Genomic DNA, 17,221 nt, shown 5'->3' on the forward strand with positions numbered 1-17,221 from the left:
TGTACTTACGGCACTTATTAATAAGCAGATTTAAACTGTTAAGATGAGAATTTTCCTACCATGGGAACTATTTCTATTCTTTTTAAACTTTTTTTGAGTTGAGAATTTGTTTGTTTGTATGTTTGTAGGTGGAGCTTACATGATAAAGCTGGGAGACAAAGAGATTGAGTACTACCCAGAGTTCCGATTCTACATCACCACTAAGCTGAGTAACCCCCACTACACACCCGAGATCTCCACCAAGTCCACCATTGTCAACTTTGCTATCAAAGAGCAAGGTACGGTCTCTGTCTATGTGTTTTGATTGATTGTACAACAAGGAATGTGGATGATGTAATGTACTGCATCTCCTTGTAGGTCTGGAGGCCCAACTGTTGGGAATCGTGGTCAGAAAGGAACGTCCGGATCTGGAGGAGCAGAAGGACAGCCCGGTCCGGAGCATCGCGGCCAGGAAAAAGAAACTTGTCGAGTTAGAGGACGAGATTCTCAGGTCTGTGTCTTTGTCTATATCTACAGATCTTTATATATGATATGTAGTATCTATTATTAAATATACATGAAAAAAAAAACTTATGAGGCTAGAGGATGAGATTCTCAGGTCTGTCCAAAGGGGTAGCACCGTCAGAATCATAACTGATATCTGTGGATAAAATCTTGTACCACTAAGGGATCTCAATTGTTTTGTCAGGATAGGCTCCACTCTTATCTTGTAGTGTTTGCAATAAAGGCACAATATATATTCAAACTATTGTACGAAAATAATTTTTATGAAATCATTTAAAAATTGACATTTTCTACTATCCCCCCCCCCATCTCAAAGCAAAAAAAGTTGATCAGATACTCTTTGGGGAAATGATCCTTCAAAAGCTAAAGAGGAATTCAATGTACATGTAATGATTTGTAGAGGGATTCTATAAAATAATACAAGACAAACTTCAACTAATTATCAGTATTTGACATCCACTGATTCTGATTGTAGGCTGCTGAATGAGACCAAGGGCTCACTGCTGGACGATGAACAGCTGGTCAACACACTGCAGACGTCCAAGATTACCTCACAGGAAGTGACGGAGCAGCTACAGATCTCCGAGACGACCGAGGTCAAGATTGACGCTGCCAGAGAGGTGAGTGACAAGGACATTATTTATCCATGAGATAAAGTGACGTACATAATTTATCCTTGAGATAAAGTGTACATAATTTATCCTTGAGATAATGCGTACATACATGTAATTTATCCATGAGATAAAGTGTACGTAGTGATTTTATGCACTGAAAATTGGATTTTATAAGATGTATGATGAAAAAAAATCTGTACATTTCTAATTGTCTTTAGATGTGATTTCAATTTAATTTGATAGAGATTCTGTAGCTTCAATTTTGTTTTCTGCCTGCAGGGCTACAGACCGTCTGCTCAGAGAGCCTCCATCTTGTTCTTTGTCCTGAATGACATGGGCCGCATAGATCCCATGTACCAGTTCTCTCTGGATGCCTACATAGAACTCTTCATCATGTCCATTGAGAAGAGTCGGAGGAGTTCTAAACTGGAGGAGAGAATTCAGAACCTGAATGAGTACCACACCTACGCTGTTTACAGGTAACGCTAAATGTCTCTACCCATGATGCCATGTTTCTTTTCCCATGATGCCATGTTTGTCTACCCATCATGTCATGTTTCTCTTCCCATCATGCCATGTTTCTCTACCCATCATGCAATGTTTCATTACCCATCGTGCCGTGTTTCTCTTCTTATTAGTTATGTTTCTTTACACATCAAGTCACACTTCTTTTACCCATCGTGCCTATTGCTTTACTTTAAGTTTTTTCCCATGGAAGCTTTTTTTATATAAAATGCTTATTTGATTTGCTATCTGTCAATGATGGTGCCAAATTTTAGAATTAGTCTTAAAAAGTGACAAATATTTTTTGGTACGTTTATTGTTACAACAAAATTTAAGATATATTTTTTTCTATTTATTGCTTCATAATGAATTAGAATTTAAAAAAAACATTGGACATTAAATTGTGATAATTGTGTGATGTATATAGGTACACCTGTCGCGGTCTGTTTGAGCGACACAAGCTGCTCTTCTCCTTCCAAATGTGCGCCAAGATCCTGGAGGCAGCCAGCAAAATCAACATGGACGAGTACAACTTCTTCCTGCGTGGAGGAGTGGTCAGTATCTAAGAGTATTATTGAAAAATGTGTTTGTTGTAAAATAATTTTGGGAACTTCAAGAGAAATTTTCGTGGGTTCAGTATTAAGCATTTTGGTCATATGATGTTAATGCAGTGTTTCAAGGTCACTGTTTGACCCCTGACCTCTGACTCTGTCCCCAGGTACTGGACCGTGAGAACCAGATGGACAACCCGTGCTCGGGATGGCTGGGAGATGTGGCCTGGGACAACATCACAGAGATGGAGAAGCTGACCAACTTCCACGGCATCATCACCTCCTTCGAGCAGTACCCCCGTGACTGGAACATCTGGTACACTGCGGCCCAGCCAGAGACCGCCCCCCTACCAGGTCTGTACTGTTTGTAGTCACTGTTTGGAATGGTAGGTACTGGTACTGTAAAAAATAGTTTCTGTAACAGCCTTATACAGGGATGACATTTGAAAAGCAATTTATATTCTCTGCATAAGCAGTTTACAAGGCATATACGAAAACTTAAAGTTGTATATGATATATCTTGCATAAGTGTGAGATCTCAATAATCCTTGCACCTGGAAGTAAGAATATTATTATTGTACAAGTGGCACTGTGATCCTCTGGATTCAATTTCTAGATATGGAAGTTAGAGAAATTAAGGCTTTCCTCTATGAATGTTCATTAAGTAACAGGTGATGTAATTAGTCTCTTTACCTCTGTCTTTAATCACAGGTGAATGGGACAATGCGTGTAATGAGCTACAGAGGATGTTACTGGTCCGTTCCCTGCGTCCTGACCGAGTCTCCTTCTGTGCCACCTCCTTCATCATCAACAACCTGGGGTCAAAGTTCACAGAGCCACCTGTCCTTGACATGCAGCAGGTGGTGGAGGACTCCACAACCAGGACCCCCCTCATATTTGTCCTGTCCCCAGGAGTGGTCAGTATTTGTCCTGGGCTGTAGGATATTCTTGTAACAAAGTGTTACATTGAAAGTACAGTCGCACCTGCTGTTACGGCCACCTTTAATCAGCGGCCACTCGCCATGAGCGGCCAGTTTTAATCCCGCCCGTTTAGTTTTACACTACATTTTAACTGATTTAAGCGGCCACCTGTCTAACGCGGCCAGCGGCCACTGTTTTTAGGTCCCGTGGCTTCAACATGCCTGTTTTCAACGGCCATTTTGTCTGTTTTGTCACATGACTTTTGAATCTGACATGTGACCCCGTATCGAAAGAAGCCAAACTTCGAAAGCTGATAATGAGTTAATGACAAATAATTGAGTGTGTTATTTGAAGTCTGCTCAGATTTAATGTCAAAATTGATTATCATAACACCTGTTTTGTGTTGTTTATATATCGACACGTACTTATATACTTCATTACAAAGTCATTGTATATGGCCAGTCTTGCGCGGAACAGCTTAACATGTGCAGCAATTAGCCGGTAATATGCACTTTTTTTCCTAGAAAATTTCTTTGAGATAATAAAACGGGTTCTTAATATATATAAGAATGGAATTTTGATACTTTTTTGTCCCCCGCCGCAACGCGGTGCGGGGACATAGAAATGCCGGGCGTCCGTCCGTGCGTCCGTGCGTCTGTGCGTCCGTGCGTCCGTGTGTCCGTGTGTCCGTGCGTCCGTGTGTCCGTCCGTCACACTTTTTTGTAAGCGCTCTCATACCTACAAATTTTGACCGATTTTCATTAAATTTATACTAAATGTTTATACCACTAATACTTTGGTCAAGTTCGAAAATCAGCATTGGTCGATACTTTTTGTTGGAGTTATAGGACTTTGATCACAATAATGACTCTGTTTTATCCAAAAATTGACCTTGTAAGCGCTCTCATACCTACAAATTTTGACAGATTTTCATTAAATTTATACCAAATGTTTATACTACTATTACCTTGGTCAAGTTCGAAAATCATCATTGGTCGATACTTTTTGTCTGAGTTATGGGACTTTGACCACAATAACGACTCCGTTTTATAAAGAAATTGACCTTGTAAGTGCTCTCATACCTACAAATTTTGACGGATTTTCATTAAATTTATACCAAATGTTTATACTACTATTACCTTGGTCAAGTTCGAAAATCATCATTGGTCGATACTTTTTGTTGGAGTTATGGGACTTTGACCACAATAACGACTCCGTTTTATAAAGAAATTGACCTTGTAAGTGCTCTCATACCTACAAATTTTGACTGATTTTCATTAAATTTATACCAAATGTTTATACTACTATTACCTTGGTCAAGTTCGAAAATCATCATTGGTCGATACTTTTTGTTGGAGTAATGGGACTTTGACCACAATAACGTCTCCGTTTTATAAAAAAATTGACCTTGTAAGCGCTCTCATACCTACAAATTTTGACCGATTTTCATTAAATTTATACCAAATGTTTATACTACTATTACCTTGGTCAAGTTCGAAAATCAGCATTGGTTGATACTTTTTGTTGGAGTTATGGAACTTTGTGACGGATTTATCACACTTTTTTGTAAGCGCTCTCATGCCTACAAATTTTGACGGATTTTCATTAAATTTATACCAAATGTTTATACCACTATTATCTTGGTCAAGTTCTTTTAGATTGTAGTATTTTGGATTTATTTGCGACAGGAAAAATAGAAAAAAAAATGGGTGGTGGGGGTAAAAAAATGTTCCTCCCAACCTCCCCACACATTTAATTCTGGAACAGCCCTGAATGTTTGAAAATATTCCAATATACAGTATACTAGTATACTGCTTGACCGGCGGGGGACCGTGGAATTCTATTCTTGTTAAAAGGTAAAACATCAGCTATCGTAGTTCAGTAAGTAGCCTTTGTACGGAAACGCTACTTCTGTTTGTTTACTGCATTTAATCCCGTCAAAAATTATCATTTGGGCGTATTTAGCAGAAAATGTTTTGTTCTTAATCCCTTGATAGATAAATGGAATTAAAATGGCCATTTAAAATTAATATAAACTGTTTTTTTAGCAATCCGAGCTGTGCATTCACCATCTCTGTGTACGCCGCCATTACAGATGCTATTAATAAATCTATGCAATAGAGCCAAAATGAAAATACTCGATGTTTTTTCCCCATTAATTTGAAACCTGGAATAAGAGGCCACCTGTCTTTAGCGGCCAGTTTGGCATTGTCCCACAGGTGGCCGCTTAAAACAGGTGCGACTGTATAAGGGATTTTACAAAATTAACAATTCTATACTCAATAACCTGGTTATTTCTTTGTATTTGTACAGGACCCTACAAGTTCCCTGATCCAGCTGTCTGAGTCCAGTGGGATGGCCCAGAGGTTCTATTCCCTCTCCCTGGGGCAAGGACAGGCTCCCATAGCAACCAGGATGATCAAACAGGGCGTGAGAGAGGTAGGACCATTTTATGTGTCGTTTTTCCAAAACCTTTTCTGGGTGGCAACATCTGGGTAATTTTGGCCGTCTGTCATATGACCGTTAGTTCAATATGGGTTACTGTTTCACTTGTCTGATTGTTTCAGGGTAACTGGGTGTTCCTGGCCAACTGTCATCTGTCGCTGAGTTGGATGCCCCAGCTGGACAAGTTAGTGGAGCAGCTACAGGTGGAGGACCCCCACCCAGAGTTCCGCCTGTGGCTCAGTAGCAGCCCCCACCCTGACTTCCCCATCTCCATCCTACAGACCGGCATCAAAATGACCACAGAACCACCAAAGGTAAAACAATCAAAACTCTAAAGAGGGGAGGGGCAATACAATTTTAATAAAGAGGATTGCAAAACCACAAAAGGTAAAGCAATCAAAAGTTTAGGAAGGGGAGGGGCAAACAAAAGCCACTGATGGTAGGGCAATGAAAAGTCTTGGGGAAGACTGTCAATCAAAATTGATCAGGCAAGAAAGATTGGTGGGTGTGTGCTAATTTCTCGGCAAGCTGATCTAAGTCTAAATATTTGTCTTACAAAAATTTTCATAGTTGGATAGACAAATAATGAATGTTGGCTTAAAAATACAATTATAATGTATGCCATGTACAAAAATTATAAAAAATCAAGTAAATGTTTTTGTTACAGGGACTGAAGGCCAACATGAAGCGTCTGTACAACCTGATCACGGAGCCTCAGTTCCAGCGCTGCACCAAACAGGACAAGTACAGGAAGCTGCTCTTCTCGCTCTGCTTCTTCCACTCTGTGCTGCTCGAGCGACGTAAGTTCCTGATGCTTGGATGGAACATCGCCTACGAGTTCAACGATTCAGACTTTGAGGTATAGAAAATGGACCACCTTTCTGAATTGTTTTATAACTCCAAATATTTTCTTGTCTCTGTATTTGTTGTCATTTTTGTTGGATTTGACAAAATTAACAAAGGTCCTATGCTAACTACTGATTGTTGACAATATTCCCCAGGTATCGGAGAGCATTCTGAGTATTTACCTGGACGAGTATGAGGAAACCCCATGGGAGGCCCTGAAATACCTGATCGCTGGAATCAGCTATGGTGGTCATGTCACGGATGACTGGGATCGGCGACTGTTGATGACTTACGTCTCCGATTTGTTCCAAGACCAAGTCCTCAGTGTGCCTTTTTACAAGTAGGTTATATCTACTTTAAGACTGCTCTGATACTAGTATTAATGGATCTTTATCTCTGTATGTTAATTCTAGATAAATATTTTCGCTTTTTGTATGAAATAATAAGATGAAGATAGATTTCAATTTTATTTAGTTAATATTAAGATTTTTGATGGAACAGGACTAAAAATTAAAAGAATTTTCCCAGTGTTACTTCTTAAAAAAAAGAAGTAAAACTGTTGAATTTAAGAATTTCTTAAGTAATATATAATTAAACCAAAGTACTGGTAAAAAGTCATTTATTTGTTTTATTTTTCCTTGCCCAGAGTGTCCTCTGTGCCGACGTACTACGTGCCCAAGGACGGCCCCCTGTCCTCCTACAAGGAGTATGTCAGCATGCTGCCCAATGTGGACCCCCCCGAGGCGTTCGGTCAGCACCCCAACGCGGACATCCAGTCCCAGATCCAGGAGACCAGGATGTTGTTCAACACGCTGCTGTCCCTACAGCCCCAGATCTCTGCTGCCAGCGGGGGCGAGAGTCGCGAGGACAAGGTCAGTTTTAGATTTGAGGAAAAAATGCAAGGATAAGGCCATTGTCAGACTCTAACCTACACTATATATGTTAAATCAATGACACTGTTTGACATGTATTTCTGATTGCTTCCTATGTATTACTACAGGTCCTAGATCTAGCAGCCAACATCTTCAAACAGATCCCAGAGAACATCGACTACGACAACACCGCTAAAATCCTGTCTGTCGATCCGTCACCATTGAATGTGGTGCTGCTTCAAGAGGTGGGTGTTACACATGTGATGTCTGTCTGTCTGTCCATCTGTCAATCTGTTTGTGTTTCTTTTGATATCTTACTGTCTCCCTAGCTCAATCGCTCTCACTTTCTCTGTATGTCTCTCTCTCTCTCACGCTCTCTCTCTCCTTATTGCTGTGAGTAAAGTAACTGACTGTTCAGATTTAATAGAACAATGCCCTGATTGAGGAGATTCTCTCGCAATCCTTAAATCTATAACTGACTCTGTTTAATACATATATACTTATATAGCGATAAAATGCCCTCACTAATGGAGATATTATCTATCTCTCTCTCTCTCTCTCTCTCTCTCTCAGTAAATTAACTGACTGTGACTTTGTTTTATATACAGATACAGCGGTACAATGCCCTGATGGAGGAGATTCGTCGCTCGCTGACCGACCTGGAGAAAGGTATCCAGGGTCTGGTGGTGATGACTGTGGAACTGGAGAACATATTCCAGTGTATCTTTGACGGCAATGTCCCCCCGTCCTGGTTAAGGGTACGTCTCTCTACAACATTCAGTGTTACATTTACACTGTCAAACAGTTCAAAGTGTGTCAATTATAAAGAATTCTTTTATGTTGAATAGAATAATTCCCAGGTTTGTCAGTTAATACCCCTCCCCCCTTCCCCATTTTATTGTTTGTAGGCATACATGTACCGGTACCCCTTACAGACGACCCTGTTTGTTAGGTTTTTAGCCTTCCATAATTTCATGTTTTGTAGACACAGTCCTCACAACCAACAGCATTGACTCCCTATTTGTCCCATATTTGATGTATTATTACATGTTTTGTAGGCGTACCCCTCACTGAAGCCCCTGGCAGCCTGGACCAGAGACCTGGTACAGAGAGTGGAGCAGTTTGAGAAGTGGGCCCTGACCGCCCACCCCCCAACCATCTTCTGGATGTCTGGGTTCACGTTCCCCACTGGATTCCTGACAGCTGTCCTTCAAACCTCTGCTCGTATGAACAGCGTAAGTTGTACATTTCTATGTCACTGTTGTAGGAATCAATGAAATCTAAGTTTTAAATAATTTTTATAAATAACATAATCTGATTATTCATTTGTCATTGTGTGTTTTATAGGTATCCGTGGACTCGTTGTCATGGGAATTCAGTGTGATGACGGTGGATGACTCCAACATTACCGGACCACCCAAGGTAACCCCCAATGTTTATATATACAACATTTATTTAATTTTACCTCATACAATTTACAGTATTCACGACGTGTTATCATTAAAGTGAAATTGTACAGTATTCATAAAGGGCTTGTTTGATTTCAGGACGGTGTGTACATCAAAGGCCTGTTCCTGCAGGGAGCGGGTTGGGAGAAGAAGAACTCTATCTTGGTGGAGGCTAACCCCATGCAGCTGGTGTGTCTGATGCCCACCATCCACTTCAAGCCTGTTGAGAACAAGAAGAAAGTTGCTAAAGGTTCGTCTCTCCAATGATTACCGGTAAATACAGTAACTGTAAATTCCTTATTAAACACAAGGAATTAATATTCGCGTAAAATTGCAGGAAACAACCCTCAAATATTACAAAGTCGATGTAATTATTTTTCAGACAGTGTTGAACTACAGTTGTATATGAAATTAAAAAAAATAAGTGTTTGCAATTTAATATTCTGGCGATTTGATGCGAAACAGCAGAATCACGGAATTAAGTACACGCGTACTTGCGTGAAATAAAGAATTTAATTACAGTATGCCAAAATTGATAATACATGTATCTGTAAAAATCAATCCATATACAGATTGACTATATCAAGCTGTAGAGTCGTAGTGACCAATGTCTTTTTGTGTCAACAGGAATGTACATGGCCCCCTGCTACTACTACCCCAACCGAGCGGGAGGCATGGGCAGACCCTCCTTTGTGGTGGCCGTGGAGCTGAAGGCGGGAGAGAAATCACCGGACCACTGGGTCAAGAGGGGAACCGCCCTGCTGATGAGTCTGGACTACTAACTCTGACAATAACATCTCCCTGTTATAAAATGGAGAGATCCTCCTTTCTGTGAAATATGTATTCTATTTTGTGTGGGGAAAAAAATCTGTGAATATTGAATCCCTGAAGACTACATACTTCTGTGATCTTTAACTATCTGTGTGTAAAAATTCATCTCTGAATGATTCTGTGTACATACATGTATAACCCATGTAATGAGATTTCTGTGATATCCAAGATAGTTTAGAAGGATCCAAATACGAATATAATACTATATTGTCAAGACAAGAATCTTGTGTGACTTTTGATAGATCTGTGAATTGACTTGTACACCACTCACACTCAGCTGACAAACCAGTGCTTTTATTTTTGTGATATCAATTATAATGAGGAATGATTGTGCAAATACTTCTATAATTATTTATATTGGTTTTCTGCGAGTTTGTACACCACACACAGCTGACAAAGCAGTGCTCTTATTTTTGTGATATCAACTATATTGATAATTGTGCAACTTGTTCTATGAATAGTTATAGGGTTTTTTTTGTGTGCATAAAAACTCATCTCTATGTGTTGTTTCATCTATCATGGTATTAACATTCCATTGTTTTATTTTTGAACATTAATTTATTGAATCTATTAAACTTGTTGAATTATAAAGAATCTCATACTTTTGTTTCATTTTTCTGTAGAAGGTGACAATGTAATGACCTGGATTCTGACCAATCATATGATTTATGTGACAGCGTTTCTGACCACATCTGGTGACAGCTAGTACTGATAACCAATGTTGTATATATGTAACAGGTTGTGAAAAGTCAAGTCTCAACCAGGACTCGAACCCAGGGCCTCTGGCATACCGTGCCAGCGCTCTAACCACTGAGATGTAGAGACCCGATTATTGATTGAAAGTCACACACCTGTTAACCCTGTCACATACTCTCTGGTAGAAATTCGTCCTCGAATTTACGAGTAGAATTCTACGAGTTAGGGAAAAGTTGTGAAACGTGTTCCTAGGGAGTGACCTTGGGAATTGTACCTTGGGCGATATTTGTAACAGATTGTGGAAAGTCAAGTCTCAACCGCGACTCGAACCTCTGGCGTACCGTGCCATATATTTACATCTTTTTTAACAATTAAATAAATTGATCATTAAAAAAATAAAATTAACTACATCATTTTTAATGTACATGTCATAAGTACATTAGATAAAAGAAACAGAAAAATTATGACATATCGTCAATATTTTTTTGTGCATTCCGTGATTTTTAGCTCACCGAGCTGAAAGCTCAAGTGAGCTATTCTGATCACATTTTGTCTGTCGCCCGTCCGTCTGTCTGTCCGTCCGTCTGTCTGTAAACTTTTCACATTTTCAACATCTCAAGAACCACTGGGCCAATTTCAACCAAACTTGGCCCAAAGCATCCTTAGCCTAAGGGGATTCAAAGTTGTGAAAATTAAGGACCACGCCTATTTGTAAAGGGAGATAATTAGGAATTTATGATAATTTTCGAGAAATTTTCAAAAATCTTCTTCGCATGAACCATAAGACCAGGAAAGCTGAAACTTGTGTGAAAGCATCTTCAGGTAGTGTAGATTCAAAGTTGTGAAAATCATGACCCCCGGGGTAGGGTGGGGCCACAATGGGGGTTGAAGTTTAACATAGGAATATATAGAGTAAATCTTTAAAAATCTTCTTCTCAGAAACTAATCAGCCAGGAAAGCTGAAACTTGTGTGGAAGCATCCTCAGGTCGTGTAGATTCAAAGTTGTGAAAATCATGATCAGATAGTTTGTATTATGATTCCATTAAGCTGATTTTATCATACCTATTGTTCCTCAGGTGAGCGATGTGGCCCATGGGCCTCGTGTTCTAAATAGTTAGTTGAAGGTTTTGACCAATCGATAAACGGTGATTTCAGTCCTGTCAGTTTTTCCAGAGCTATAAACTACAATCAATTTCTGTAAAAAAATGGAAGGAATCATACTCGGTGGGGGTAAAAATATAAATATATGACGAGTTATATATTTTCTCTGCAATTTTGCTACCTATATCATATCCATCATCACCAAAAAAAACCCCCCAAAAAAACATTTTATAGATTTTTAGCTCATCTGAGCTGAAAGCTCAAGTGAGCTTTTCTGATCACCCGTTGTCCGTCGTCCGTCTGTCCGTCCGTCTGTGTATTAACATTCCATTGTTTTATTTTTGAACATTAATTTATTGAATCTATTAAACTTGTTGAATTATAAAGAATCTCATACTTTTGTTTCATTTTTCTGTAGAAGGTGACAATGTAATGACCTGGATTCTGACCAATCATATGATTTATGTGACAGCGTTTCTGACCACATCTGGTGACAGCTAGTACTGATAACCAATGTTGTATATATGTAACAGGTTGTGAAAAGTCAAGTCTCAACCAGGACTCGAACCCAGGGCCTCTGGCATACCGTGCCAGCGCTCTAACCACTGAGATGTAGAGACCCGATTATTGATTGAAAGTCACACACCTGTTAACCCTGTCACATACTCTCTGGTAGAAATTCGTCCTCGAATTTACGAGTAGAATTCTACGAGTTAGGGAAAAGTTGTGAAACGTGTTCCTAGGGAGTGACCTTGGGAATTGTACCTTGGGCGATATTTGTAACAGATTGTGGAAAGTCAAGTCTCAACCGCGACTCGAACCTCTGGCGTACCGTGCCATATATTTACATCTTTTTTAACAATTAAATAAATTGATCATTAAAAAAATAAAATTAACTACATCATTTTTAATGTACATGTCATAAGTACATTAGATAAAAGAAACAGAAAAATTATGACATATCGTCAATATTTTTTTGTGCATTCCGTGATTTTTAGCTCACCGAGCTGAAAGCTCAAGTGAGCTATTCTGATCACATTTTGTCTGTCGCCCGTCCGTCTGTCTGTCCGTCCGTCTGTCTGTAAACTTTTCACATTTTCAACATCTCAAGAACCACTGGGCCAATTTCAACCAAACTTGGCCCAAAGCATCCTTAGCCTAAGGGGATTCAAAGTTGTGAAAATTAAGGACCACGCCTATTTGTAAAGGGAGATAATTAGGAATTTATGATAATTTTCGAGAAATTTTCAAAAATCTTCTTCGCATGAACCATAAGACCAGGAAAGCTGAAACTTGTGTGAAAGCATCTTCAGGTAGTGTAGATTCAAAGTTGTGAAAATCATGACCCCCGGGGTAGGGTGGGGCCACAATGGGGGTTGAAGTTTAACATAGGAATATATAGAGTAAATCTTTAAAAATCTTCTTCTCAGAAACTAATCAGCCAGGAAAGCTGAAACTTGTGTGGAAGCATCCTCAGGTCGTGTAGATTCAAAGTTGTGAAAATCATGATCAGATAGTTTGTATTATGATTCCATTAAGCTGATTTTATCATACCTATTGTTCCTCAGGTGAGCGATGTGGCCCATGGGCCTCGTGTTCTAAATAGTTAGTTGAAGGTTTTGACCAATCGATAAACGGTGATTTCAGTCCTGTCAGTTTTTCCAGAGCTATAAACTACAATCAATTTCTGTAAAAAAATGGAAGGAATCATACTCGGTGGGGGTAAAAATATAAATATATGACGAGTTATATATTTTCTCTGCAATTTTGCTACCTATATCATATCCATCATCACCAAAAAAAACCCCCCAAAAAAACATTTTATAGATTTTTAGCTCATCTGAGCTGAAAGCTCAAGTGAGCTTTTCTGATCACCCGTTGTCCGTCGTCCGTCTGTCCGTCCGTCTGTCTGTCCGTCTGTCTGTCCGTCTGTAAACTTTTTACATTTTGATCTTCTTCTCTAAAACCACTTGGCCAAATTTAACCAAATTTGGCACAAATCGTCCTTATAAGAAGGTGAATATAAATTGCAAAAATAAAAGGCCAGGGTGTATTACCTCGAAACTGTAAAAAAGGGGGGGGGTGCATTTTAAAAAATCTTCTTCTCAAGAACTACAGTCAGTTCAAGCATATCTTTTACAACATACACCATAGCATAGCATAGCATTGAAATCTCATAGCATAGCATTGAAATCTCATAGCATAGCATTGGAATCTCATACCATAGCATACAATCTCATAGAATCGCATTCGTCATATCATACCATAGCATACCATACCATAGCATAAACATTTTTTTTAACTCGGTTTTAAATGTTTTTATTTGAAAAAATAAATGTTTACATGATAGATTTGTGGTAAACTTTGGCTTTTTATTATTTTACTTCGAACTGTGTGGAACTCTTCTGTGTATTGGGGCGTTTTTGTTCAAATCTCATAGCATACCATAGCATAGCATAGCATACCATATCATTAAGCCCTTCATTTTAATTTCTCATAGCATAGCATACAAATCTCATAGCATAGCATACAAATCTCATAGCATATCATTAAAATCGCATACCATAGCATAGCATTAAATTGTAAAAGATATGCATGAAATGACTGTACTGAGCTAATCTTGACGTAATTAAGCATAAATCATCCTTAGGGAAAGGAAAATATAAATTGCAAAAATTATACGCGAATTCTGTTCCAAATTTGAGATAATTGCGAAAATACTAATAAAGAATGGCTCGTTATTCCATATATCGTAGACTGGCAATTCATTGCGATAGACTGGTCTTATGACAGGCATCGCCAGTCTACCGCATCTCGAAAACGATCGAGGTTCTTTGTTTGAAGCTGGCAGTTTGTTGTGCAACAGTTCACGTGCGAAATATAATCTATGAAACATGGAAATAACATTGGTGCCGATTATTGTGAAGTAAATGGAGGTTAAATATTTCAACGCGTTGTCATTTTCACTTGTGAGGGTGGTTTTAGCTTGTTTTGAATTTTTCGTTTCATTTTGCTTTTTAACTTGGGAAACAGTCGCCATGTATTTGGAACATAAACTTCGGTAAATAGGCAGTTGATTGTTAACCTGCGAAAATGATAAAATCTGATGCATTTAGAACGTACTTAAGTGCATTTCCCTCTGTTTTTATTGTTTATTAGATTCTAATTGTGTCAACAAAAATCAAACAAGGGAGCGACTTTGATTGAAATAATCGATTTTTGATCGGTAACTTCGCCGAAATTTCCTCCGAAAGAGAATTTGAAGTAGCCATGTATTCCGAGTTCATAATCGTGTAAATTAAATTCAAAGACAATAAAAAGATGTTTATGAATTTGAAAAGACGTTTTCACAGCCTCAGTTAAACCCTGTTGTGATGAATCACCCGCGACTGTCTTATCTTTAGAGGTTATAAATACGGGTGATGCAAACACATATATTTACATTCTTCTGTGTTTTTCCATTAAATTCCGTGATGTTTAAATGCCTCTAAATGCAACACCTATTCACCGTATGAATTTACTAGTAATTTACATAAGTAGTTCTCAAACAGTGATTCCTATGTTATCTGTTAAAAATGCATTGCATGAATGTTGTCAAAACACCATGTTTTATAATTATTCAACAAAAAAGTTGACTTTATTGTTAAAAACAACATTTCAAGAGTTATTTATCATGGATTATATTTTCATGCTCGTCGATCACATCTCAACAGTCTATGTGAAAACCAGTTTGAACCGGTTTTGCAAAACAGCTGTTCTTTCTGTTACTTACTCACTCCCTCCGTGATCTGCACTTTATATCGATTTATTTAAGTAAACAATTGATTTCTTCAGTAAGGGAATGTAAATATAAGCATTAAATGATTTATTTTTGACGTCGTCGTGTCAATAACTGCCGTCAGGTGAGCAAACAAATTATCATAACGCGCTAACGCGCGTTCTTCAATTTGTCTGCTCACCTGACGGCAGTTATTGACACGACGACGTCAAAAATAAATCATTCAATGCTATAATACCGTGCATTGAAAATTACAATCGATAATCATTACATTTCTTGATGATACTACAATAAGAAGGTAACTTGTAATTATTTAATAACTCTGCCAAATTAATGCAAAACCGTTTGTTTACAGTTATCTTCAAAACTAAAAACTGTTGTAATTGGGTCATAGGGTAGGACTAATTTCTCCAAAATACACAGTGCATAAACTGATTTTGTGTCACCTGGCTAACTCAATTACAAAACATTTATCTATATAATGTATGAATGCATGAAATAAAATGAAATTTAACAAATTGGATAAGTTTTTAAAAGTTGCCTATCATTCTACGACTGACGCTGAAATGTTTGTTGATCATTGGAATTGTCTTGGTAAACATTATATACTTGTGTACAGAAAAATCAAAAGGATGATGTGCTATAACTACTTTCTGGGGTCCTTTCTCATTTGATAAATTATTTGAAATCTGCAACAATTTTGGTATTTTTCAAACGAGTAAATAAAAACTTCTTTTTAACAGTTCTGACACATTATAATTATGAGGATATCCGTGCATTATCATTATTTTAAAGAAAATATTGCAGCAGAAACTCATCTTGGTTTGTAGCCGTTTGTTGTTTTTGAGGGAATATGAAATAATTAATGGGCCTTAGTACAGAACTGATACCTGTATGCCTGACTATACATTAAATTAATATATAGCTTTTTAACACATCATGTGACAACAGTTTCCAGTCAAATGTTTTCATCGGTCAAGTGAGTCAGGATATAAAACGTCACACAAGTTTACATCAGGTAAACAATTATTTAAAAGAAGACCAATTAAGTTTTTTAATGTAGCCTTAGCAACTTTTGCCACAGAGTTCAAACACTGCGTACTGCTTCTCAGACTAGCTGGCGATTCTCTGTCCGTCAATCTTTGTTAACTTTCACATATGAGATATCAGCTGTGAAAATGAAATGTATCTCATCTGCATGGTATATTCATAGAGCTTGGCATCTTAAATAAACAAACAAAAAATATTCACTTAGATGTGGAAAATGATAATTACACTAATTTAAGTTCGATATTTTTTTTCATGAATACCAATATACCAAACAAGAAATATTGCAGTAAATGGTAACTACCTTTTCCAGTATTTTCATCATATAAAATAAATATGCATTGCATAGCCTCTAAGACAACATATTAATGAAATAAAATGTTGGCATCCTTTAATTGTGTAGATTCAAAATGTTCAATTTATGATTACACACAATAAGGTAGGCCCACAATGGGTGCTGATGTTTTAACTGATATACGTCTTCGGAAATGTATGATTTTTTTTTATCTTAAATGAGCTAATACTGTTCACATATGTGCAAAAACTGTAGGAAATAATATACCGGTGTTATATATAATTAATATATCACAATATATTTTCACCCCTACCCCTTCATAAAATATTGAGTTTTAGGTCAGAAAATTATCATGGTACTTAACTTTGCTAAATATTAAATTTTACAGTTCATAATTATTTAAGGACACACGAGACGTTCCTCAATTTTATATTATTTTCCTTGATAAATTATTCCTTATTTATTAACATTTAAACCTGTTAATTCCAAAAGATTCAAGGTTTATTACCAGGCTATTTTTAGAGCTATAATATTTAGAATTTTCCTTTAAATAGCATGCAAAATGCATTTGAATGCTTATAAATAAAGTCATAGTATATATTTTCAATTGAACACTTTATAACAGGAAAATATAATTATGGAATTACTTGGTGGAAATCTTCACATTGTGGAGATAGGAAAAAATAGAAAATAATGGAAGATAGGTCGCGTCTGACCGTAAAGTGTGTTAAGTCAATGTAGTTCGCCATTGTTGCTCAGGTGAGCGA

The 17,221-nt window shown here is 37.7% G+C and overlaps 1 protein-coding gene across 2 annotated transcripts; it reads left to right on the top strand.

Moving 5' to 3' along the window:
* Window positions 1-124: 124 nt before the first annotated feature.
* On the top strand, window positions 125-9,557 carry LOC136270879 (dynein axonemal heavy chain 2-like). Of its 2 annotated transcripts, XM_066069775.1 has the most exons (18): window positions 125-278; window positions 358-490; window positions 980-1,124; window positions 1,398-1,597; window positions 2,050-2,176; window positions 2,341-2,527; window positions 2,885-3,090; window positions 5,408-5,533; window positions 5,662-5,853; window positions 6,207-6,398; window positions 6,541-6,725; window positions 7,032-7,257; window positions 7,386-7,502; window positions 7,866-8,015; window positions 8,316-8,492; window positions 8,605-8,679; window positions 8,805-8,955; window positions 9,333-9,557. In XM_066069775.1, the coding sequence occupies exons 1-18, from the start codon at window positions 140-142 to the stop codon at window positions 9,485-9,487; spliced, it is 2,883 nt and encodes a 960-aa protein (XP_065925847.1). In that variant the 5' UTR covers window positions 125-139; the 3' UTR covers window positions 9,488-9,557. The 2 variants fall into 2 exon arrangements, with proteins under 2 accessions (XP_065925847.1, XP_065925848.1); XM_066069776.1 differs by lacking the exons at window positions 125-278; window positions 358-490 and adding an exon at window positions 570-598.
* Window positions 9,558-17,221: the final 7,664 nt, after the last annotated feature.

Source organism: Magallana gigas, chromosome 8, assembly GCF_963853765.1.
Source record: "Magallana gigas chromosome 8, xbMagGiga1.1, whole genome shotgun sequence".
Taxonomy (NCBI): Eukaryota; Metazoa; Mollusca; class Bivalvia; order Ostreida; family Ostreidae; genus Magallana; species Magallana gigas.

Coding starts and splice junctions, on each gene's coding strand:
- LOC136270879 (XM_066069775.1), top strand. CDS start 140: ATGATAAAGCTGGGAGACAAAGAGATTGAGTACTACCCAGAGTTCCGA. Junction 7,503..7,865: donor ATGTGGTGCTGCTTCAAGAG/GTGGGTGTTACA, acceptor TTTTATATACAG/ATACAGCGGTACAATGCCCT. Junction 8,680..8,804: donor ACATTACCGGACCACCCAAG/GTAACCCCCAAT, acceptor GTTTGATTTCAG/GACGGTGTGTACATCAAAGG.